This window comes from Drosophila virilis, chromosome 5 (assembly GCF_030788295.1).
Source record: "Drosophila virilis strain 15010-1051.87 chromosome 5, Dvir_AGI_RSII-ME, whole genome shotgun sequence".
Lineage (NCBI taxonomy): Eukaryota > Metazoa > Arthropoda > Insecta > Diptera > Drosophilidae > Drosophila > Drosophila virilis.
The window spans coordinates 24,573,177-24,592,690 of NC_091547.1; the positions used below are offsets into that span (position 1 = coordinate 24,573,177).

At 41.5% G+C, this 19,514-nt stretch overlaps 9 protein-coding genes across 14 annotated transcripts; 3 read left to right on the plus strand and 6 right to left on the minus strand.

Annotated features, from left to right (window-relative positions):
• The first annotated feature begins 66 nt into the window (after positions 1-66).
• Positions 67-3,233, plus strand: Golgin97 (Golgin 97). The gene is made up of 6 exons (XM_002048890.4): positions 67-498; positions 568-1,353; positions 1,410-1,508; positions 1,819-2,232; positions 2,392-2,631; positions 2,687-3,233. The coding sequence occupies exons 1-6, from the start codon at positions 310-312 to the stop codon at positions 2,807-2,809; spliced, it is 1,851 nt and encodes a 616-aa protein (XP_002048926.1). The 5' UTR covers positions 67-309; the 3' UTR covers positions 2,810-3,233.
• Positions 3,234-3,460: 227 nt separating this feature from the next.
• Positions 3,461-3,751, plus strand: LOC26531831 (uncharacterized). Its single transcript, XM_015174888.3, has 2 exons — positions 3,461-3,529; positions 3,598-3,751. Exons 1-2 carry the CDS (start codon positions 3,492-3,494, stop codon positions 3,749-3,751), a joined length of 192 nt encoding a protein of 63 aa, XP_015030374.1. The 5' UTR covers positions 3,461-3,491.
• LOC6625150 (protein lap1) lies at positions 3,597-5,623 on the minus strand. The gene is made up of 3 exons (XM_002048888.4): positions 5,330-5,623; positions 4,684-5,268; positions 3,597-4,584 (listed from the first exon to the last, which is right to left on the minus strand). Exons 1-3 carry the CDS (start codon positions 5,507-5,509, stop codon positions 4,336-4,338), a joined length of 1,014 nt encoding a protein of 337 aa, XP_002048924.1. The 5' UTR covers positions 5,510-5,623; the 3' UTR covers positions 3,597-4,335.
• Tim10 (translocase of inner membrane 10) lies at positions 3,843-4,324 on the plus strand. Its single transcript, XM_002048889.4, has 2 exons — positions 3,843-3,993; positions 4,063-4,324. The coding sequence occupies exons 1-2, from the start codon at positions 3,843-3,845 to the stop codon at positions 4,188-4,190; spliced, it is 279 nt and encodes a 92-aa protein (XP_002048925.1). The 3' UTR covers positions 4,191-4,324.
• Positions 5,624-6,492: 869 nt separating the features above from the next.
• LOC26530667 (uncharacterized) lies at positions 6,493-7,336 on the minus strand. 2 transcript variants are annotated; one of them, XM_032437449.2, is made up of 3 exons: positions 7,183-7,336; positions 6,904-7,116; positions 6,493-6,847 (listed from the first exon to the last, which is right to left on the minus strand). In XM_032437449.2, the coding sequence occupies exons 1-3, from the start codon at positions 7,268-7,270 to the stop codon at positions 6,561-6,563; spliced, it is 588 nt and encodes a 195-aa protein (XP_032293340.1). In that variant the 5' UTR covers positions 7,271-7,336; the 3' UTR covers positions 6,493-6,560. The 2 variants fall into 2 exon arrangements, with proteins under 2 accessions (XP_032293340.1, XP_015030233.1); XM_015174747.3 differs by having other exon boundaries at positions 6,904-7,119; positions 7,183-7,320.
• Positions 7,337-7,880: 544 nt separating this feature from the next.
• On the minus strand, positions 7,881-9,180 carry LOC116651292 (baramicin A1-like). 2 transcript variants are annotated; one of them, XM_032437446.2, is made up of 4 exons: positions 9,066-9,180; positions 8,787-9,002; positions 8,058-8,731; positions 7,881-7,997 (listed from the first exon to the last, which is right to left on the minus strand). In XM_032437446.2, the coding sequence occupies exons 1-4, from the start codon at positions 9,151-9,153 to the stop codon at positions 7,986-7,988; spliced, it is 990 nt and encodes a 329-aa protein (XP_032293337.1). In that variant the 5' UTR covers positions 9,154-9,180; the 3' UTR covers positions 7,881-7,985. The 2 variants fall into 2 exon arrangements, with proteins under 2 accessions (XP_032293337.1, XP_032293338.1); XM_032437447.1 differs by having other exon boundaries at positions 8,787-8,999; positions 9,066-9,168.
• Positions 9,181-9,763: 583 nt separating this feature from the next.
• Positions 9,764-11,063, minus strand: LOC6625149 (baramicin A1). 2 transcript variants are annotated; one of them, XM_002048887.4, is made up of 4 exons: positions 10,949-11,063; positions 10,670-10,885; positions 9,941-10,614; positions 9,764-9,880 (listed from the first exon to the last, which is right to left on the minus strand). In XM_002048887.4, the coding sequence occupies exons 1-4, from the start codon at positions 11,034-11,036 to the stop codon at positions 9,869-9,871; spliced, it is 990 nt and encodes a 329-aa protein (XP_002048923.2). In that variant the 5' UTR covers positions 11,037-11,063; the 3' UTR covers positions 9,764-9,868. The 2 variants fall into 2 exon arrangements, with proteins under 2 accessions (XP_002048923.2, XP_032293339.1); XM_032437448.1 differs by having other exon boundaries at positions 10,670-10,882; positions 10,949-11,051.
• Positions 11,064-11,646: 583 nt separating this feature from the next.
• On the minus strand, positions 11,647-12,991 carry LOC6624991 (baramicin A1). Its single transcript, XM_002048886.4, has 4 exons — positions 12,837-12,991; positions 12,553-12,768; positions 11,824-12,497; positions 11,647-11,763 (listed from the first exon to the last, which is right to left on the minus strand). The coding sequence occupies exons 1-4, from the start codon at positions 12,886-12,888 to the stop codon at positions 11,752-11,754; spliced, it is 954 nt and encodes a 317-aa protein (XP_002048922.2). The 5' UTR covers positions 12,889-12,991; the 3' UTR covers positions 11,647-11,751.
• A 944-nt stretch (positions 12,992-13,935) lies between these two features.
• PAN2 (PAN2-PAN3 deadenylation complex catalytic subunit PAN2) lies at positions 13,936-19,137 on the minus strand. 3 transcript variants are annotated; one of them, XM_015174141.3, is made up of 16 exons: positions 18,965-19,137; positions 18,636-18,829; positions 18,392-18,561; positions 17,092-18,247; positions 16,916-17,030; positions 16,732-16,853; positions 16,564-16,660; positions 16,447-16,500; positions 16,213-16,331; positions 15,983-16,159; positions 15,724-15,917; positions 15,094-15,664; positions 14,820-15,031; positions 14,538-14,759; positions 14,350-14,459; positions 13,936-14,291 (listed from the first exon to the last, which is right to left on the minus strand). In XM_015174141.3, exons 1-16 carry the CDS (start codon positions 19,020-19,022, stop codon positions 14,125-14,127), a joined length of 3,738 nt encoding a protein of 1,245 aa, XP_015029627.1. In that variant the 5' UTR covers positions 19,023-19,137; the 3' UTR covers positions 13,936-14,124. The 3 variants fall into 3 exon arrangements, with proteins under 3 accessions (XP_015029627.1, XP_002048921.2, XP_015029628.1); XM_002048885.4 differs by having other exon boundaries at positions 16,447-16,503; XM_015174142.3 differs by lacking the exon at positions 16,447-16,500.
• Between the last annotated feature and the right edge of the window lie 377 nt (positions 19,138-19,514).

Consider the following 19,514-nt stretch of genomic DNA (forward strand, 5'->3'; position numbering starts at 1 on the left):
ATAAATCGCGAAGTACGCCACATAGGTGGCAACTTTCAATTACTGTGCTGCCAGACTTGAGAACATAACAAAGTGGCAAGCTCCACTTGCACGTAGTGCTATAAAAAGAAGAAGCAACATATATAGACTGCAAATTTAAATAGATTTACATTTACATTTCATTGATAAGCACATGCACAAGAAATACCCTAATTGGAGCAATGATATAAAAACAACTAGCCGTAACGCTGGTGTGCCGCATCGCGATAAACTGAATACGCTTAGTTGAGTCAATAATTACAATAGCCAACGGCACGCAGGCAACCAAAAATGTTTGCAACGCTTAAAAACAAAATTAAGGAGGAAACTGGAGAAGATGTGTCCACGTCGGCAACCCAGACGCATCAACGACACAACAACAACAACAACAACAATAATAATTATCGCATACGCAGTCGACGTGTGAGCATTAATTCCAACGTAGCTGATGATGTGGGCGGTGGCGGAGTCTACAGCGAGGTGGGGTCAAAGCAAACACAACATTTATATATTTATAATAATACTGAGAAACATCTGTTTATATTCTAGTCCGAACAACTGTGCCAGCTACGAAGCCAATGCAACGAGCTTGCGTCCAGAGTTAGCTGCCTGAGTCAAAATTTACAAAAATTGCAGGAGGAGAAGACACGAGTGGACAAGACAAATGAGATTCTATTGGAAAGCGTTCGAGTTGCTCAGACCCAAAAGGACATCTATTGCGAGGAACAGGAAAAGATACAAAATCTGCAACAAATTGAAATTGATAAGCTGAAAAGTTTGCTCGGCTTTCGCGAGCAGGAAGCCGTTGATCATATGAATGCCATACGCCAGTATCAGCAGCAGATTGAGAATTTTAACCAGGAGCTGGAACGATTGCGCTCCATTGAGCCCATTGCTGAGGATTTGCGCGATGAACTGGAGCAGTTGCGCCATGCCACACAGCAGGAGAAGAACCATTTAACTACAACTCTGGCTGCCGTGCAGGAGGATAATCGCAACATGAAAATGCGTATGAGAATTATTGAGGAGGCGCGTCTGGAAGCTTTGCCCCAACTAAATACCGAACAGCAAGTGCAGGCACTTGTGCAGGAGCACAAATTGTTAGAACAGCATCTCGAGGAGGCGCATTTGCAGTTGGCCGACATCAAGAGCTCTTGGAGTGGCCAGAACTTTGCGCTAGAGAAACAAGTGAGTCGCCTGTCCCAACAGGTGGCCGAGGAGACCACCGAAAAGCGAAAGGCGCTCAAAGCACGTGACGATGCTATAGAAAATCGAAAGCAAGTCGCATTCGAGCTAGAAAAAGCCAACAGTGAGATCAAACAACGAGACGATAAGGTAAACACACCATACTTAACTAGCTAGAGATGTTTAATTCAACTGTTTGCATATAGATTAAACTATTGGAAGACGAACTCAATGAGCTGAACATTGCATTAAAAGAATGTCGCGAAGAGAATGAGCAGCAAATTCTATTTGAGCGCAACAAATCCGTGAGTATCCCTTCTGACGTTGGCGGTTAGCAGTGGCACACACAACCATACATACACACACATAATACACATTTATTAATGGCATGAATAATTATTTATATAACTAACAAATTCTATTAGCAAGTAAATTAACACTTTCCTCGCAATTGTTTCATACAATGATAATATGTATTTTATACTTTGTTGCATTTCTTCTTATTTAACAATCTGTATTATAATCCAAGAAACTATTCTTTTTCTATTAAATTGCTTTTATGGTTTACAACCAAAAACAAATGTTACAACTTATTTCAACTAAACTTAAACTTAGGAAACGCTGGCAGCTGAAACAAAAGATCTCAAAATGCGACTTGATACCGCTGACGAAAGATTCAGTGAATATGTGAAAAATACTGAGCAAGTCGCTCAAAAGCTGCGCACACAACTTACCGAGAAACAAGATCTTTTAGGCGATACACAAATGAAATTGGAAGTTGAGCGCGAGGAGAAACTGACTGCCTTGCTACGCAACGCGGAGATCTCGCAGAGCGAAGAGCTGCTGAAGAAGGAGCTGCGCATGGAGCAAACCGAATCCAATGATTTGCACGACAAGAACAAGCAACTGGAGAAGGATGTGCAAGAGGCACGCCAAGCATTGCAGTTACTCAACGATGCGGCCCAACAGAATGCAATAGAGCAGGCAAAATACGAGCTGACACAACGAGAAATTGCTGAAAAGAATAAGGTGAGCGTATCCAAGGGATTTATCCTTTTGTGTTGATTATAATTCTAAGTTAAAGCATTGAAATAAGAACTCATCTATAAAGGTAGCCTGTGCATTCTGTGCTGTTTGTATCTTTATATTACAAAGTTCACTACAAATATTGTCATATCTCTTATGCAGACAATAAAAACGTTAAATCAGCGCTTGGGAGACCTCAAAAAGACCTTGCAAAAAGAATTTCGAAGTTCGCAAACAGCTACCATCGATGTTGACACGGACCAAGTTATACCCGCCTTTAGAATTTCCAATGCACCAATTGAGAGCTTTCAATCGGACAACAAACCCAATTGCATAATTATGGATGAAGTAAATTTTAAGTATCTAAAACATGTCATCGTCAAGTTCTTGACAAGCAGAGAGGTATGGATTGATTTAAATATCGATAAGAGTACTTTAAAGTAAACCCTTCTTGCAGGTCGAGGCGCGTCATCTGGTGCGAGCCGTTTCCACGCTGTTGCAGCTATCCCCGGAGGAAGAAAAACTGCTGCACGATACGCTTAATTGGAAAATGAGTTGGTTTGGCGTGAAACCCAGTTAAACTCGATCGATGACAAGTGATAAATGCATGCATTTTCATGTGCAATAATTAGGTACATTCATATGTACATATACACATACATTCCTACATTCATATATAATTTAGTTTTTCATTGTGAACCATTTGTACTATGTACATATTACATTGAATTACATTGTGATTTTAAAATTTCTGTATACATCTAACATCTTACCAAAAAAAAAAAATTACAAATGTATTGCTTCGAAAAATGACGACGTTCTCTACGCGTCAGTTATACTGTGGTAATTATATTGTTGATTTAATTATTATTTTGTTTATTAATCTTATTATTTGTTAAAAATTTATAGTAACATTTTTACACATAACCATAAACATATTCGTACATACATACAATTAGAACGGTTTGTGATGCACTGTCAATAAAAGCCTATTCTTAATGCAATTTTCATAAACATTTTCAATATTAACAACAAACTAAGAACACTTACCAGTTGATATAAATAAATTTAGCTTACAATTAATTTGAAGCTAAAATACAACAGCACGCTAGCACGAATTTGGCCGCGCAAATTAAATATCGATAACTCTTGTTATCGTAAAACTTCACAGTAATGGTATTTTCTGAACTTGGTATTTTTGTGAGGAAATTTAGGTATTTCCACATGTGTCAATAGGCACAGTCACACTGTGTCTATTGACAATGCCGCTTGGAGACGCTGGGCGAATTGCTGTTTGTTGGTTTGTAAAATACGTGCATTAAAAAAACACGTTGTTACGTTGTTAAATTAAAATTGTGTGTTCATTAGGGCATTTTTAACCGTTGGTGGAGTGTATGCATTTGTATTGTCAAAAAGATCAGTAGAAGGCCGCAGATTCGAGACATTACGTGTGCGAGAGCGCATGAAAAAGGCAAACCACGGTGAATACGATCACACAATTTCGGACAGGCGCTTCGACTAGAAAACAACTGCAAATACAATCAAATAAATAAAAAATATATATTTATTTATAACCAACTTACATTAGCAACTACATATAATACATAACAAAAATGGCTATGCCACAAATAAGCGTGGCCGACCAGGCAAAATTGCAGCTGATGCAAGAAATGGAAATTGAAATGATGTCGGATTTATATAACCGCATGACTAACGCCTGTCACAAGAAGTGCATCCCGCCGCGCTACGGCGAGTCAGAATTGGGTGAGCTTTAATTCATAGGAATGCATTTCCAGTTCTTATTATAATAATCAACAAATTTGCTGTTTGTAGGCAAAGGCGAAATGGTTTGCATCGACAGATGCGTTGCAAAATATTTGGACATACATGAAAAGATTGGCAAGAAGCTAACGGCCATGTCCATGCAGGACGAGGAGCTGATCAAAAAAATGTCTAGTTAAATTTTAAGTTTCTAGGATTTGGTCACATTGACCCGAGCCAAAGCGCATTTCAATTGTTACGTTTTACACACACCACGACAGGCACACACACACACACACACAAACACAAATAAACATAGTACGCAACAACTCTATTTGAATTATCTTAAAATGTTGTCACAAAACGAGACATTTCAGGCAGCATAACGCTTAAATCCTCAATGGTATTCTCCAAGTTGCTTTCATCCGAACTATCCAATTGGCTGGTGCGTGCGCTATTAGCCCAATCCGACGAGGACTCCTGCTCCTGCTGCGCATTTGGTTCTTCCTCTAAATTGGCACTTAACCCGTTCGCCGTGACTCCAGCTTCGGGCAGCAGCTCAATCACCGACTCCACATAGATGTTTGTCTGGTTCTGCAAATCACAAATTATTCGTATGTAACAGATCAAGACTAACTTTTGTTTAACATAATGTCAGTATCTGAGCGGGATTTGCCCAATTGTAAAACTCACCTGCGCCAGTTGCTGCAGCGCAGGTAGCGTGCTAATTGGATTCTTTGATAAATTGAGCATACGCAAAAAGGTCAGTTGCTCCAGCTCAGCGCGATCGGGAATTAGTTCAATGCGATTTTCATTGAGGAACACGAATTTCAAATTGGGCATGGTAATTAACATGCATGGCAGACGATTCAGACGATTGCCCTTCAGATTCAAATGTATTAGATTTTGCAGTAATCCAAATGTTTCTGGTAGCTCGTCAAGCTCATTGCTCTCCGCCGTAAACCAGCGCAGCTCTGCCAGTTTGCCCAGTGCATCGGGTAGCTTGCGCAAACGATTTCCACGTACACCCAGCGTTTGCAGGCGCTCGCAATTGGATATTTCAGTTGGCAGCCTGCGCAGTCCCGTATTATTGCACCAGAATGTTTCCAGAGCCGTGAGGTGTCCCAGTTCCGGCGGCAAACGGCATATATTGTTGCAACTGACATTCAGGAATTTCAATCTGACCAATTGACAGATGCACGCAGGAAACTCATCGAGCTTGTTGTAGTCCAGCGCCAAGACTTGCAATCGCATCAAGTTGCCTAGACTGGATGGCACCTGTTTAGTTTATAAGCAGATATATTAACTGTGTACACACATCTCTGTACCATTGTCCTACCTTGGTTAGTTTATTCTGATTTAGAAATAGCTTCATCAGCGTTTCACAATGCTCGATAATATCTGGTAGCTCGGCCATTTGGTAATGCGATAGATTTAAGGAAAACGCTTTCTTGCATATCACATCCTCACAGTTGGCCAATATATAATTGGTGCGAAAAAAATGGCAAACTGCGTCCATCTGTGACTTTTCGTTTTTTCTCCTCAGTACTCGAGAATTATCTCTGACAGTTACAATTTAGACCGAATATTTTCCAAATCTATAATACATTTTCGAAGCACAGGCTGGGCGACAAACTAAAATGCCAGTACAAATAATTTTGTCTAGTCATCTATATATATGTATATATATCTATATAGAATCTATAGTGTAGAACCCTCTGGCATTTGCATATACAACACAGTCCTGGGTTTCTAAATTTAAAATTGCGTTGCTCGCCAAATAAAATTGCAATAACAACGCAAATTTTATGGCACCGAATCTAATATACCCTCACCATATAGGTGAACAAATAATTAATAGCCATAGAGACTGCTCAGATTTCATCATTAATTTAGAGTTGAAATCAATGTCAGCTACAATTTAAAGATCATTTAGCAACCTGGATCAATGTGCCGGGCTATCTATCAAATTATTTGCTGGCAAACAAATGAGGGGCACACAACCAAAAGTATTATGCAACGGGCGTGTTCTTCTTTTAACCTGAACCCATTAAAAATGGGTATAAGGGTATATTGAATTTGTGCAAAATCCAAATGTATGTAACAGGCAGAAGAAGGCATCTCCGAATCCATAAAGTATATATATGCTTGATCAGCATCAATAGCCGAGACGATCTAGCCATGTCCGTCCGTATGTATGAACGTAAGGATCTCAGAACCTATAAGAGCTAGAGAGTCGCGACTAGAACCTCTTGTTTAATAATTAGTTCAAGTATAACCAAATATATATCTGAGCATGCACTCAATTTGAGTTAGCTCAGCTATAAAATTTTCCTATCCGGCTTTTCCCAATGACAATGATTGGTAAGCGGTAAGAAAATGCTTTATTTGGGGTCTAAAACTTATGTGAGGGTTAAACTTTGCATGAAAACATTCAATTTTTTTTATTATTAAACTTTCACTTTAAAGAAAATTGAAAAAAATATGTTACAAACTCTAAAATTGACAAAGAAACGTATGTATTTTAGTGCCACCTGCACAACGCCGGGTAACTTTTTGGTGACTACAAATTACTTAGCATTAATGTACATATCATTATCGGCATAATAGAGTTCAAGACACACTCGTTCGATCTCGACTAAATATTCGCTTGACTTAATTATTTTGCCATCTTCAGCGATTTGGACGGATTCACTTGAGTGCTTTGTTCCAGGCTTTTCCAAATCGAAACACTCTCGTTCGGAGTGAGCGGAGCCAGAGCCGAAATTAGGCTGGGGTATCGCAGCACCGTGACTCACAACTACGCTGCGAGTGCCCCTATAAGCCCGGACTGTGGGATCACGATCGTGCCGGGTAGCTGAGGGTATGGATATGGTATTCACAAATGGTATTCATGCTGATCATGGGATTCACCTGATTTGACGGCGCCATTCTTATTATGCACGTAGATGTTGCCCTGCTCGTCAGTATAGCTGTGCAATCCACTTGCAGGCATGTTCTGGAACGTGCCAGCCACACCAGGCACCTGGTAGCTGCCTTCATTTGGACCGCGTATTAAAACCGGCTGGCTAGGTGCACTGAGCACGTGCGGACCATTGCTTCCATCGTAAGTGCTTTGTGCATCAACTGCTGGAGGCGAAATCGAAAGCTGATGTAAATTAAAAAAGCAAGAATGCAAATCAGTTTAGTTACCGATACAAAGCCAGCTCAATCCAAGTATAGCTCGTAATTCCATGTTGCCTATTCCGCAAATGATCTGACCGGAAAGCTCTTTCAGCATTTATACCAAGAATCTGAGCGCGCGCCAATCGGGAGCGTAATTCCAGATCTCAGACGACGACACTCGGCTTGATCGGGCTCGGGAAATCGGGAAAATCCCCATTCAATCCAAACTAGTCTTTATGCTGACAACTTTCATATATTTCATTTACACATGTACATTAATTTTCATCACCTCTCACCTGTGACTTTTTCTAGCTATCTGCTAAATTTGACATGCAACAAAAAAAACTGAAAAATAACACTATTTAACGCGACTTTACAGGCGCTTACTTAACGATTTGATAGATTTAAAAAAAACATGCATATAGTATACGAATGAACTTAGCTTCGGCTCAGAATTGCACAGAATGAAAGAATAACTTTATTCAATATACGACAGGTCATGTTAATTGGTTCTCAGAAAACACTATATGTATTGTTTTTAGTTAAATACAAATCTTGCTTGTAAAGTTAACAATAAATACCAGCAGCCTTCACCTAACATGAAATGCAAAAGTTCTACAACAAGTATTGATTATTTACAAGACCGCAAACTGGTTTTGACCCGGCTTAAGTCTGAACTAGAGGGTAGCTTTTTAAATAATTAATTCAATTATAAAAACAGAATATAGGTCGTTATTTACTTATTTATTTGATTTAGGAGTTAACTAAGCAATAATAATTACTGCCCTATTTTATACATTTGATTTTTACGATTGTTTCTCCATCTAGGATTAACCGGAATACTGCAAAGAATAAAATTATTCAATGTTTTCTATTTGTTATCTATGTTATGTATCACTTACGCGTTGTGGACCACGTCCATTGGGGCTGCCTGAGGTGATGACGTTGCCATTGCTGTCAATGCTAACTGTGCGTCCGTCCGGGCGCTTCCAAACAGAGACACCATCGTTCCAGACTCCAGCTTGATCATCGCGTGCCACAAAGTTTTCACCTTGGACACGAGCGCGTCTTTGACGGGAGTGGGCGACAGTGCGGCCATCGTGGCCATTGACAATGAAGCCGCCTTCGCCATAGCTAACAGAGCGTCCATCCGGACGGCTCACGTGCCCAGACTGGGGGCTGCGGCGCGCTCGTTGTATTACAAAGTCACCGCCAGGGCCGCCATAGTCGACGGTGCGATCCGGGCGAGCAACATGAATGTCGCGACTACTGCGGCCAACGTAAACTTGACCGCCGCCGCTGGCGACAACACGATCCGGACGGCTCACGAGCACAGACTGTGGGCTACGACGGCCTCGTTGTATAACAAAATCACCGCCAGGGCCGCCATAGTCGACCGTGCGATCCGGGCGAGCAACGTGAATGTCGCGACTACTGCGACCAGCGTAGTGTTGACCACCGCTGCTGACGACAACACGATCCGGACGGCTCACTACGACGCCTCGGCGACCACGATATGCATTCGCTGCCGGTCCGCGCTGGGCCACTAAACTCGGTCCACTTATGCTGTGGGTAGCTAAGGGTACGGCTTTGTAGCCATTAATGAGGTTGAGGCTGATAAAGGAATTTACCTGGTTGGCCGGGGCCATTCTTATTATGCACATAGGTGTTGCCCTGCTCGTCTGTATAGCTGTGCGATCCACTTCCAGGCGAGTTCTGGAACGTGCCAGCCACACCAGGCACCTGGTAGCTGCCTTCATTTGGACCGCGTATTAAAACCGGCTGGCTAGGTGCACTGAGCACGTGCGGACCATTGCTTCCATCGTAAGTGCTTTGTGCATCAACTGCTGGAGGCGAAATCGAAAGCTGATGTAAATTAAAAAAGCAAGAATGCAAATCAGTTTAGTTACCGATACAAAGCCAGCTCAATCCAAGTATAGCTCGTAATTCCATGTTGCCTATTCCGCAAATGATCTGACCGGAAAGCTCTTTCAGCATTTATACCAAGAATCTGAGCGCGCGCCAATCGGGAGCGTAATTCCAGATCTCAGACGACGACACTCGGCTTGATCGGGCTCGGGAAATCGGGAAAATCCCCATTCAATCCAAACTAGTCTTTATGCTGACAACTTTCATATATTTCATTTACACATGTACATTAATTTTCATCACCTCTCACCTGTGACTTTTTCTAGCTATCTGCTAAATTTGACATGCAACAAAAAAAACTGAAAAATAACACTATTTAACGCGACTTTACAGGCGCTTACTTAACGATTTGATAGATTTAAAAAAAACATGCATATAGTATACGAATGAACTTAGCTTCGGCTCAGAATTGCACAGAATGAAAGAATAACTTTATTCAATATACGACAGGTCATGTTAATTGGTTCTCAGAAAACACTATATGTATTGTTTTTAGTTAAATACAAATCTTGCTTGTAAAGTTAACAATAAATACCAGCAGCCTTCACCTAACATGAAATGCAAAAGTTCTACAACAAGTATTGATTATTTACAAGACCGCAAACTGGTTTTGACCCGGCTTAAGTCTGAACTAGAGGGTAGCTTTTTAAATAATTAATTCAATTATAAAAACAGAATATAGGTCGTTATTTACTTATTTATTTGATTTAGGAGTTAACTAAGCAATAATAATTACTGCCCTATTTTATACATTTGATTTTTACGATTGTTTCTCCATCTAGGATTAACCGGAATACTGCAAAGAATAAAATTATTCAATGTTTTCTATTTGTTATCTATGTTATGTATCACTTACGCGTTGTGGACCACGTCCATTGGGGCTGCCTGAGGTGATGACGTTGCCATTGCTGTCAATGCTAACTGTGCGTCCGTCCGGGCGCTTCCAAACAGAGACACCATCGTTCCAGACTCCAGCTTGATCATCGCGTGCCACAAAGTTTTCACCTTGGACACGAGCGCGTCTTTGACGGGAGTGGGCGACAGTGCGGCCATCGTGGCCATTGACAATGAAGCCGCCTTCGCCATAGCTAACAGAGCGTCCATCCGGACGGCTCACGTGCCCAGACTGGGGGCTGCGGCGCGCTCGTTGTATTACAAAGTCACCGCCAGGGCCGCCATAGTCGACGGTGCGATCCGGGCGAGCAACATGAATGTCGCGACTACTGCGGCCAACGTAAACTTGACCGCCGCCGCTGGCGACAACACGATCCGGACGGCTCACGAGCACAGACTGTGGGCTACGACGGCCTCGTTGTATAACAAAATCACCGCCAGGGCCGCCATAGTCGACCGTGCGATCCGGGCGAGCAACGTGAATGTCGCGACTACTGCGACCAGCGTAGTGTTGACCACCGCTGCTGACGACAACACGATCCGGACGGCTCACTACGACGCCTCGGCGACCACGATATGCATTCGCTGCCGGTCCGCGCTGGGCCACTAAACTCGGTCCACTTATGCTGTGGGTAGCTAAGGGTACGGCTTTGTAGCCATTAATGAGGTTGAGGCTGATAAAGGAATTTACCTGGTTGGCCGGGGCCATTCTTATTATGCACATAGGTGTTGCCCTGCTCGTCTGTATAGCTGTGCGATCCACTTCCAGGCGAGTTCTGGAACGTGCCAGCCACACCAGGCACCTGGTAGCTGCCTTCATTTGGACCGCGTATTAAAACCGGCTGGCTAGGTGCACTGAGCACGTGCGGACCATTGCTTCCATCGTAAGTGCTTTGTGCATCAACTGCTGGAGGCGAAATCGAAAGCTGATGTAAATTAAAAAAGCAAGAATGCAAATCAGTTTAGTTACCGATACAAAGCCAGCTCAATCCAAGTATAGCTCGTAATTCCATGTTGCCTATTCCGCAAATGATCTGACCGGAAAGCTCTTTCAGCATTTATACCAAGAATCTGAGCGCGCGCCAATCGGGAGCGTAATTCCAGATCTCAGACGACGACACTCGGCTTGATCGGGCTCGGGAAATCGGGAAAATCCCCATTCAATCCAAACTAGTCTTTATGCTGACAACTTTCATATATTTCATTTACACATGTACATTAATTTTCATCACCTCTCACCTGTGACTTTTTCTAGCTATCTGCTAAATTTGACATGCAACAAAAAAAACTGAAAAATAACACTATTTAACGCGACTTTACAGGCGCTTACTTAACGATTTGATAGATTTAAAAAAAACATGCATATAGTATACGAATGAACTTAGCTTCGGCTCAGAATTGCACAGAATGAAAGAATAACTTTATTCAATATACGACAGGTCATGTTAATTGGTTCTCAGAAAACACTATATGTATTGTTTTTAGTTAAATACAAATCTTGCTTGTAAAGTTAACAATAAATACCAGCAGCCTTCACCTAACATGAAATGCAAAAGTTCTACAACAAGTATTGATTATTTACAAGACCGCAAACTGGTTTTGACCCGGCTTAAGTCTGAACTAGAGGGTAGCTTTTTAAATAATTAATTCAATTATAAAAACAGAATATAGGTCGTTATTTACTTATTTATTTGATTTAGGAGTTAACTAAGCAATAATAATTACTGCCCTATTTTATACATTTGATTTTTACGATTGTTTCTCCATCTAGGATTAACCGGAATACTGCAAAGAATAAAATTATTCAATGTTTTCTATTTGTTATCTATGTTATGTATCACTTACGCGTTGTGGACCACGTCCATTGGGGCTGCCTGAGGTGATGACGTTGCCATTGCTGTCAATGCTAACTGTGCGTCCGTCCGGGCGCTTCCAAACAGAGACACCATCGTTCCAGACTCCAGCTTGATCATCGCGTGCCACAAAGTTTTCACCTTGGACACGAGCGCGTCTTTGACGGGAGTGGGCGACAGTGCGGCCATCGTGGCCATTGACAATGAAGCCGCCTTCGCCATAGCTAACAGAGCGTCCATCCGGACGGCTCACGTGCCCAGACTGGGGGCTGCGGCGCGCTCGTTGTATTACAAAGTCACCGCCAGGGCCGCCATAGTCGACGGTGCGATCCGGGCGAGCAACATGAATGTCGCGACTACTGCGGCCAACGTAAACTTGACCGCCGCCGCTGGCGACAACACGATCCGGACGGCTCACGAGCACAGACTGTGGGCTACGACGGCCTCGTTGTATAACAAAATCACCGCCAGGGCCGCCATAGTCGACCGTGCGATCCGGGCGAGCAACGTGAATGTCGCGACTACTGCGACCAGCGTAGTGTTGACCACCGCTGCTGACGACAACACGATCCGGACGGCTCACTACGACGCCTCGGCGACCACGATATGCATTCGCTGCCGGTCCGCGCTGGGCCACTAAACTCGGTCCACTTATGCTGTGGGTAGCTAAGGGTACGGCTTTGTAGCCATTAATGAGGTTGAGGCTGATAAAGGAATTTACCTGGTTGGCCGGGGCCATTCTTATTATGCACATAGGTGTTGCCCTGCTCGTCTGTATAGCTGTGCGATCCACTTCCAGGCGAGTTCTGGAACGTGCCAGCCACACCAGGCACCTGGTAGCTGCCTTCATTTTGACCGCGTATATATACCTGCTGGCCAGGTGTTCCAAATACGTGCGGACCATTGCGTCCATCATATGTTTTTTGTGCGCTAACCGCTGAAGGCGAAATTCAATATAATGTCAATTTAAATGGAAAAAGCAAGCGCGTATATCAATTTAATTACCAGCACAAAGCAAAAGCAGGCAGCTCAATCCAAATATCGCTTGTGATCCCATGTTGCCTATGCCACAACTGATCTGATCTGAATGCTATAAGCACCGTGCTTCTCCAGTATTTATAGCAAGAGTCTCGGAAGGTGCTAATCGGCAGTAAATTTCCCCAGACGACGACATTCGGTTTGATAAGCACAGATCGGGCTCGGGAAATTCAGAGGCTGCCAGCAAGGCGCTAATAACATTTACTTGCCTTTGAGCTAACAAATCTCATATATTGCCACTTTGCATCTCTGACATTTCCAAGACATCCATCTGCCAGATTTGACCCCAGTAAAACGGATAAATATGACTATTTAACTGGCGCCCACCTTACGTTCTCATCTAACTCAGGCGCATATGCACATAGTACATGTTTATAATAAGATCACATTGTTTGTTTTCAATAGCTTTCAGTTCTGATTACACAGAATAATGGCCCGGGCAATACCCAACGAACGAACAAGTTGAATTAATCTACGCCAGATCAAATCGATTCAATGCACAGCATGCATATTAGTAAATACGCATATATGTATGCATATGTGTGTGTGCGTGTGTGTATTATAATTTAATTCCGAATCATGCTCGTAAAATAGGTAATAACAAAAAGTAACCTCCACTTAATAAGAATTACAAACGAGTTTAACAATAAGCTTCAATGTTTTTCTTGTATACGTTTTTTTATTTAAATCAGGGATGCAGAGTTTAAGCCGAACCGATGTGAACCTTGAATTCCAGGAACTTTGAAGTGAACCGAACTCTGAACCGAACCACTTGCGCAAGCAAGATTCCTGAAACAATTAAGAGTGCTCTAAACAAGAGTATTCGACTGGAAAATACCCTGTGTACTGTACATTAAGCTGCTGTACATCATACCCTCCAAAGGAATTCGCAATTTTTAATGTGGAATTGATTACATTTCAGGACTGGCAACATAATTTTTATAGATTTTTTGGGTATTAGGCACACCTTATGCATGTTTCAAGTCAATATACCCATTATTACCAACTAATGAGAACAGGGTATAACAAACTACGTACTGCTTGGTTTAAGACATAACACTGACTATTAATGAAAATATATATTAGATTTGATTTTATTGTGGGCATGTCTCTCCAGACGATATTGAACTTAAAACTAAATGGAATTCCTCTTTCAAATACAAAATAACATTTAAAAATTTGCAATCTAGGTGGCCGGTCTAGCATTTGTACTGGCTTCTATCTATCGTTAACCAGTGGATGGTACCAATAATTCTTAATCCTCCGGCACCTTCCACTGCAGCTGTTTACCACGATCGTATAGATTCTTCAATGCTAGCGTAAATTTCTTCTCCGCTTGCAATTGCAGATAATGTTTATATAGCTGAAGGGTTGTGCGAGCATCCTCAATGGAGTCATGCGTTTCAGATTGTATTTTTGTGCCTATCAAAATTGAATGTGAATAATGATTGGTAAAACCCTGTTAAATTGTGGAACTTACCCAAAAAATGCCAAGCCAAAAAGCGCAATGAAACCATGCGATGATGGGGAAGATGAAACAGGTGCACCGTGTCGATGATTTGATCGGATGGTACGTATATATTAATGACCCTTTAAAGGTAACAAATTCGATAAAATCTCACATGATATATATATATTAAAATTACATGTTATGTTTATTCAAATTACCTGAAATCATTCTTTAAGCCATGACCCACAAATATAACGCCAATATCGACAAGAAACTTTAATTTCTGATACGAGTACTTCAAGGCAGTCAAACGTTTATTACTAAAGTTTGCATCGAGGTCGCCGGGTTTAATGCCAGAAAATTGTGTAAGGTAATCGACAACCTTCTCTTGTGTCGAAATGTAATCATCTATGAATGGTACACCTTCATCAGGGCCTTGCCTAATATTAAATAAGGTATTAAGTAATTGATCCTCTTGGATGCTACGTACACAAACTTGCCCACGAATACAGGATATACGCGCCACACTCATATGACAGGGTTTTATGGTCGCCGTTTTGCCATCCGGCCGTATTTCGTTCTCCTCCGGGTTTAATGTTACAAATTCCGCATCCATGGCAATTAAGTCGCCTGCCTGTGGCATCTCATTTGATTGCAGTGGTCGCAAGGTTGCATCAGTGCCGGGTTTTTTTGATATCGGGTTTAAGATGTCCTACAAGCATTTTAAGAATTAATAAAATAGTGTTATCTAGTTTATTTGGTCAATACTCTTACTTGCAAGAATGGATTGGTTGGAGTATTGGTAGTTGAATCGTTGGTTTGTGTGGCTGTTACAGTAGCGGAGTCTCCCACGGTTGGAGTTGTGTCTGTTTCATCCTCTACACTGCGATAAAACAGCACACACGGCACCTTCCAATCCAATGTGAACCAAACAGATTCTTGTGGTGAAACAGGTGAAATGCTAAAATCATTGAAAATATACCACTGCGACTGCGTCTCATCAATTGCATCCGAGGTAGTCGCCTTCATAGTATGATATTTTTGGCGCACATTTATTAGGGACACCAAATTCTTTTGGGTGCCATCGTCAATTTGACAGACAACTGCATGGAGGGCATACATTCGTTGGATGTGATTCTTGGGCAGCGTTTGCTGTTGTTGCTGCTGCATTAGCTCCTCATCTTCCGACTCCTGTTCCGTTTTGGAAGCGTGTGTGGGTGATAACACGCTCAGCTCACCTGTCTCACTGATGCCCATGTTGAAGGCCAGTGGAAACCAGGATTTTTGACGCGCACTAGGTGAGCTGTTGACATTGCTTGGCTGATTTGTGTGAGAAGGAGATTTTCTATATAGGTAGAAAATATTAATTTATAAGTCTTTATACACAAAGAATAAATCACTCACCTATCCGGATGCATAAAATGGCAATCACTACGCGAACAGTTGATGCCATAACGGCACGGCTTGCTGGTACTTAAAGATGCTGCCTCAGCAGTTGGTCGATCGTTGGTACGATTAAGCTGGCGTTTCAAGAAGCTGATATCCTTTTCATTGTTTAGCCCACAGTTGATCGCCAATACTTGCGGCAGCGATGTAACCTAGTCGATAAATAAAAATTCAATTCAATGGCTTAATATAATATTTATATTAATCGATATGTTACCTTAACGCTCTGATTAGTTGGCGAAAACTTCTTACAGCTCTCACAAAACGCTTGAATATTTTTCTCAGAGCTCAAAGATCGCTTCAAAATGTTACCAAAATCAAAGTGCTGCTCATTGTCCTTTATATGCGTGGGGTATGATAAGTTGCAAGCCAGCAAAATATTTTCTTTTGATTTCTGTTAAAATGTTATTGATAGAATTAATTGTATTTTATAATTTTAATATTCACCTCTGCCTGACACTTGATACATCTGTTTATGCATATCTGTTTAGTTCCAAAAATTTTACTTATATCCGTTTCGGCGTTTATTTTACAACGTTCCCGTTCCTCCTCCTTTGTGCTTTCGTCTGTAAGATGAAAATGATTAAATTTGAACACAAAAGCATGCACGAGCTACACTTAATCTTAAAACTGTAAAAAGTATACATTGTTTTAGGGGACTTCTTAAGAGCAGTTACTGACCAGAGATTGATTCATATAACTCAGTAGCCGTGTTACTTTCTGTGCACATACTTTCTGCTAAAATATAACTTGGTGAGAACCCAATTATAATTGAAATACAAAGTAATTAACATTTACCGACAAATAATGCACTTTGAGGACAATTCAAGCCAGAGTTTTTGCCAGAATCCAGAATTTCATAATGCATTTGATGCAATATAAACCGATTCCAGTTCTGTAAATAAAAAAGTTCATAAGGCACACTTAATTTGCTATCCCGATGCCGATATAAATTTCAATACTTGCCTGAATTAGTGTAATTAGATTAACATTTGACGATCGATCAGATAAAATCAAACCTAAAGCAGATGCTTCAGGCACTGTGCGAAACGAGCGCAGAAAATTGCTGGCTTGGCAAGGAGTTGAAGCTAAAATAAGTTTTGCGTACATCATCTAATAGCCATTTACTTGTATGCGTACTAAAACCAACCAGTGCTTTTGTCCAGCATATGAAAGAGGAAACCCAGTTCGCAGGATAAGCAAAACTCCTTGGAGCACGTGTGTCCAATTAGCTTCATTCGTAAAGGTTCCGTAAAGTACAAGATCTAATGGGAAAGTAGGTTTAAATCAATTTTCTTGCCAGCAATTCAATTAAGGCTAGCTTACCTGTAGCATGGCATTGCAATAGGAATTGGGCAAGGTCGCTTCGAGTCCGGCAAAACAAGTTTGATTATGCTGTTCGAAATCAAAATCTTGCGTACCCAGTTTGCTATATTTCAATTCCACTTTACGATATCGCCTGGGTATGATTTTAACGCCGCTCTCGGTTTTTGTAGCCGTCGTGTTGCCATTTGCATTCGAGTTGCCGCCACCGCTCTGTCCCTGATCAATGAGGAAGTAGGGTATTTGATTTCGTCGTGCTGTTCGTGGGTTCGGTGAATATCCAATGGGTCCTTGCATTTTCATGCTAGTAAGCACATCTGGATCTATGGTCTTTGGGCGATGATACCCATAGCGCAACAGGTCCTCTGGCCAATCAGAGAACCAACGCGTGCCTGTCGTCAAATGCGGCAGCATAACCGATGACAGTGGAAAATTTGTGTCTGTAAATGGTACCATTGGCAATTGTGGCACAACGTCCGCGAACTCAGTGTTTCTCGAGAACGCATTAAACTGTGGCTGTGGCGTTTGTATGGAGGCAATAGTATTAATATGACCCGATTGATCGCCAAAGGCCATAGCTTGCGATGAGGAGCTGATGTCAAAACTCAAGCATTGGCTGCCATTCGTATTAATTTGGTACATGGATACGCGTGGCTCGCTCAGCTCCACAGTGTCAACCAGCTGAAATTGACCATAGCTGGACACGACAGCGAGACGGGATGTAAGCGATGGCAAAAACTTCAGCATTTGTGGATCAATCAGAACTTGTATGGGTGATATTAGTCGCAACATACGCAAATCGTAGACCATCAGAAATCGATCGATTGCCAAATTATTTTGCCTGCCACTATAACCACACGATATAAGATAATTGCCCTGCACATCGAAATCTGAGAGACTATTTGTATGCGTTTTGATTGTATGCTCCACGCTTAGGGTGTTCAAATCTCTTAATGTGACTGTGCCAAATTGGTCACCTGCAAATAGATACCGGGAGTTCTTTCGCAACACCGTGCATCCAGCGGATCCGACATGCTCCAACCGCGTCTCCTTCAGACTGCGCATATCGAAATCTATGAGCTCCTCCTGCAAGCCAGCCATAACTAAGCGATGCGGGGATAACTGCAGCATGCACACCATTTCCACCATGTTATTGGATCTGAATGGTAAAATATTTATACATAAGTGTTACAAAAGAACAGAACCGTTGTCTTCGGGTTGCCGAAGATTAAAGACCCTTGCATAAATTTGGTATACATATCGTTTTGCAAGGGTATGAAAACGAATTACGTTAAGCCCTCACTTGTGCGTAAACTTTGGCAATCCTCGACGTATCTGGTGTCGCAGTGAAGTCTGTGTTAATACTAGAACTCCCGAATCGATGGTAATTATTTGCCGCACTATATCGCTGGCGTGTACTTGGAAGGATGTGTACTTTTGCAGGGAGCTCGTGTAGTACGAGGTAACATGTCCCTGTAAAAAGTATATTAAAAGAAGTTTTTGATCAAAGCAGAGAGCAGACTTAAGTTTAAACGGATGCTGCTTACACCTTGATTTCCCATCCAAAGCAATTCTTCATAGTCATCGAAGGCTACCGTTGAAACGCCAAAATTTTCCCCGCCGTCAGCAAGAATCGGAATTGGGCTAGCGACGTAGTCGGCATCGCTGGAACCAATATTGAAGCCATTGAAACTTGGTGAATAATGCTCAGAGTTACGCGGGGGCCCTGTATCGTAAACACCTAAAGCAAATATAAAATATAATACATGTATATGTATATTTCAATAAAAATGGAGAAAGTTGGAAAAATACATGATACATATGCGTTGTACAGACAAATACAAATACAATTTTATGTGTATATTGGTTGACGTACTTAAAATGTCTTCGGACGCTCCGATTTGATCGGTGCCGCCACAATAAACGTAATCCATTTGCAATATGAACACTCTTTATCTATTGTTTATTATTATTATATTTAACAAGTTCTATTTGCATCAGTTGTTGTTGCGTATATATATTTATGCTCACGACTCATCATTGTTTAGTATCAAAAAGTTATCGATATGTCGTAGCAATATTAACATCGATATTTGGAATTCCAAAAAGCATTAATTTAATTTTAGGCAAATTATATACATTTTAAAGAGAACAGAGCTAATGAGATAACTACGTTTCGGGGCAATCCAAACTATTTATTCAAAATTTAGGGCAAACCAATATATTATTAAAATGATTTATTTAAATGTCAAATTATTTAGACGATGCAGCAGTGTTGGCAATTCAATTTTCTAGCCGAATTTGGTCAATTTTAGGACGATTTAGCTTTTTTTAGCATGTCGATGCCAAGTTCATATGAACCCATTTTATAGGCAAGTTGCGCTCAGAAAGCCGATTCAGCTATTTTAAGCTTTTTTTGCAGCGGT

Excerpts from the sequence above, each read along its gene's own strand:
- Golgin97 (XM_002048890.4), top strand. The coding sequence starts at position 310 with ATGTTTGCAACGCTTAAAAACAAAATTAAGGAGGAAACTGGAGAAGAT. Across the intron at positions 499-567 it reads GTGGCGGAGTCTACAGCGAG|TCCGAACAACTGTGCCAGCT; the intron begins GTGGGGTCAAAG and ends TTTATATTCTAG. Across the intron at positions 2,632-2,686 it reads AGTTCTTGACAAGCAGAGAG|GTCGAGGCGCGTCATCTGGT; the intron begins GTATGGATTGAT and ends CCCTTCTTGCAG.
- LOC26531831 (XM_015174888.3), top strand. The coding sequence starts at position 3,492 with ATGCCGCTTGGAGACGCTGGGCGAATTGCTGTTTGTTG. Across the intron at positions 3,530-3,597 it reads GGGCGAATTGCTGTTTGTTG|GGCATTTTTAACCGTTGGTG; the intron begins GTTTGTAAAATA and ends TGTGTTCATTAG.
- Tim10 (XM_002048889.4), top strand. The coding sequence starts at position 3,843 with ATGGCTATGCCACAAATAAGCGTGGCCGACCAGGCAAAATTGCAGCTG. Across the intron at positions 3,994-4,062 it reads CTACGGCGAGTCAGAATTGG|GCAAAGGCGAAATGGTTTGC; the intron begins GTGAGCTTTAAT and ends TGCTGTTTGTAG.
- LOC6625150 (XM_002048888.4), bottom strand. The coding sequence starts at position 5,509 with ATGGACGCAGTTTGCCATTTTTTTCGCACCAATTATATATTGGCCAAC. Across the intron at positions 5,269-5,329 it reads ATCAGAATAAACTAACCAAG|GTGCCATCCAGTCTAGGCAA; the intron begins GTAGGACAATGG and ends TAAACTAAACAG. Across the intron at positions 4,585-4,683 it reads CGCTGCAGCAACTGGCGCAG|AACCAGACAAACATCTATGT; the intron begins GTGAGTTTTACA and ends TGTGATTTGCAG.
- LOC26530667 (XM_015174747.3), bottom strand. The coding sequence starts at position 7,270 with ATGCTGAAAGAGCTTTCCGGTCAGATCATTTGCGGAATAGGCAACATG. Across the intron at positions 7,120-7,182 it reads ATTGAGCTGGCTTTGTATCG|CAGTTGATGCACAAAGCACT; the intron begins GTAACTAAACTG and ends TTTCGCCTCCAG. Across the intron at positions 6,848-6,903 it reads GAATGGCGCCGTCAAATCAG|CTACCCGGCACGATCGTGAT; the intron begins GTGAATCCCATG and ends CCATACCCTCAG.
- LOC116651292 (XM_032437446.2), bottom strand. The coding sequence starts at position 9,153 with ATGCTGAAAGAGCTTTCCGGTCAGATCATTTGCGGAATAGGCAACATG. Across the intron at positions 9,003-9,065 it reads ATTGAGCTGGCTTTGTATCG|CAGTTGATGCACAAAGCACT; the intron begins GTAACTAAACTG and ends TTTCGCCTCCAG. Across the intron at positions 8,732-8,786 it reads GAATGGCCCCGGCCAACCAG|CTACCCACAGCATAAGTGGA; the intron begins GTAAATTCCTTT and ends CCGTACCCTTAG.
- LOC6625149 (XM_002048887.4), bottom strand. The coding sequence starts at position 11,036 with ATGCTGAAAGAGCTTTCCGGTCAGATCATTTGCGGAATAGGCAACATG. Across the intron at positions 10,886-10,948 it reads ATTGAGCTGGCTTTGTATCG|CAGTTGATGCACAAAGCACT; the intron begins GTAACTAAACTG and ends TTTCGCCTCCAG. Across the intron at positions 10,615-10,669 it reads GAATGGCCCCGGCCAACCAG|CTACCCACAGCATAAGTGGA; the intron begins GTAAATTCCTTT and ends CCGTACCCTTAG.
- LOC6624991 (XM_002048886.4), bottom strand. The coding sequence starts at position 12,888 with ATGGGATCACAAGCGATATTTGGATTGAGCTGCCTGCTTTTGCTTTGT. Across the intron at positions 12,769-12,836 it reads CCTGCTTTTGCTTTGTGCTG|CGGTTAGCGCACAAAAAACA; the intron begins GTAATTAAATTG and ends TTTCGCCTTCAG. Across the intron at positions 12,498-12,552 it reads GAATGGCCCCGGCCAACCAG|CTACCCACAGCATAAGTGGA; the intron begins GTAAATTCCTTT and ends CCGTACCCTTAG.
- PAN2 (XM_002048885.4), bottom strand. The coding sequence starts at position 19,022 with ATGGATTACGTTTATTGTGGCGGCACCGATCAAATCGGAGCGTCCGAA. Across the intron at positions 16,854-16,915 it reads TATGCTGGACAAAAGCACTG|CTTCAACTCCTTGCCAAGCC; the intron begins GTTGGTTTTAGT and ends AACTTATTTTAG. Across the intron at positions 16,332-16,446 it reads GTTATATGAATCAATCTCTG|ACGAAAGCACAAAGGAGGAG; the intron begins GTCAGTAACTGC and ends TTCATCTTACAG.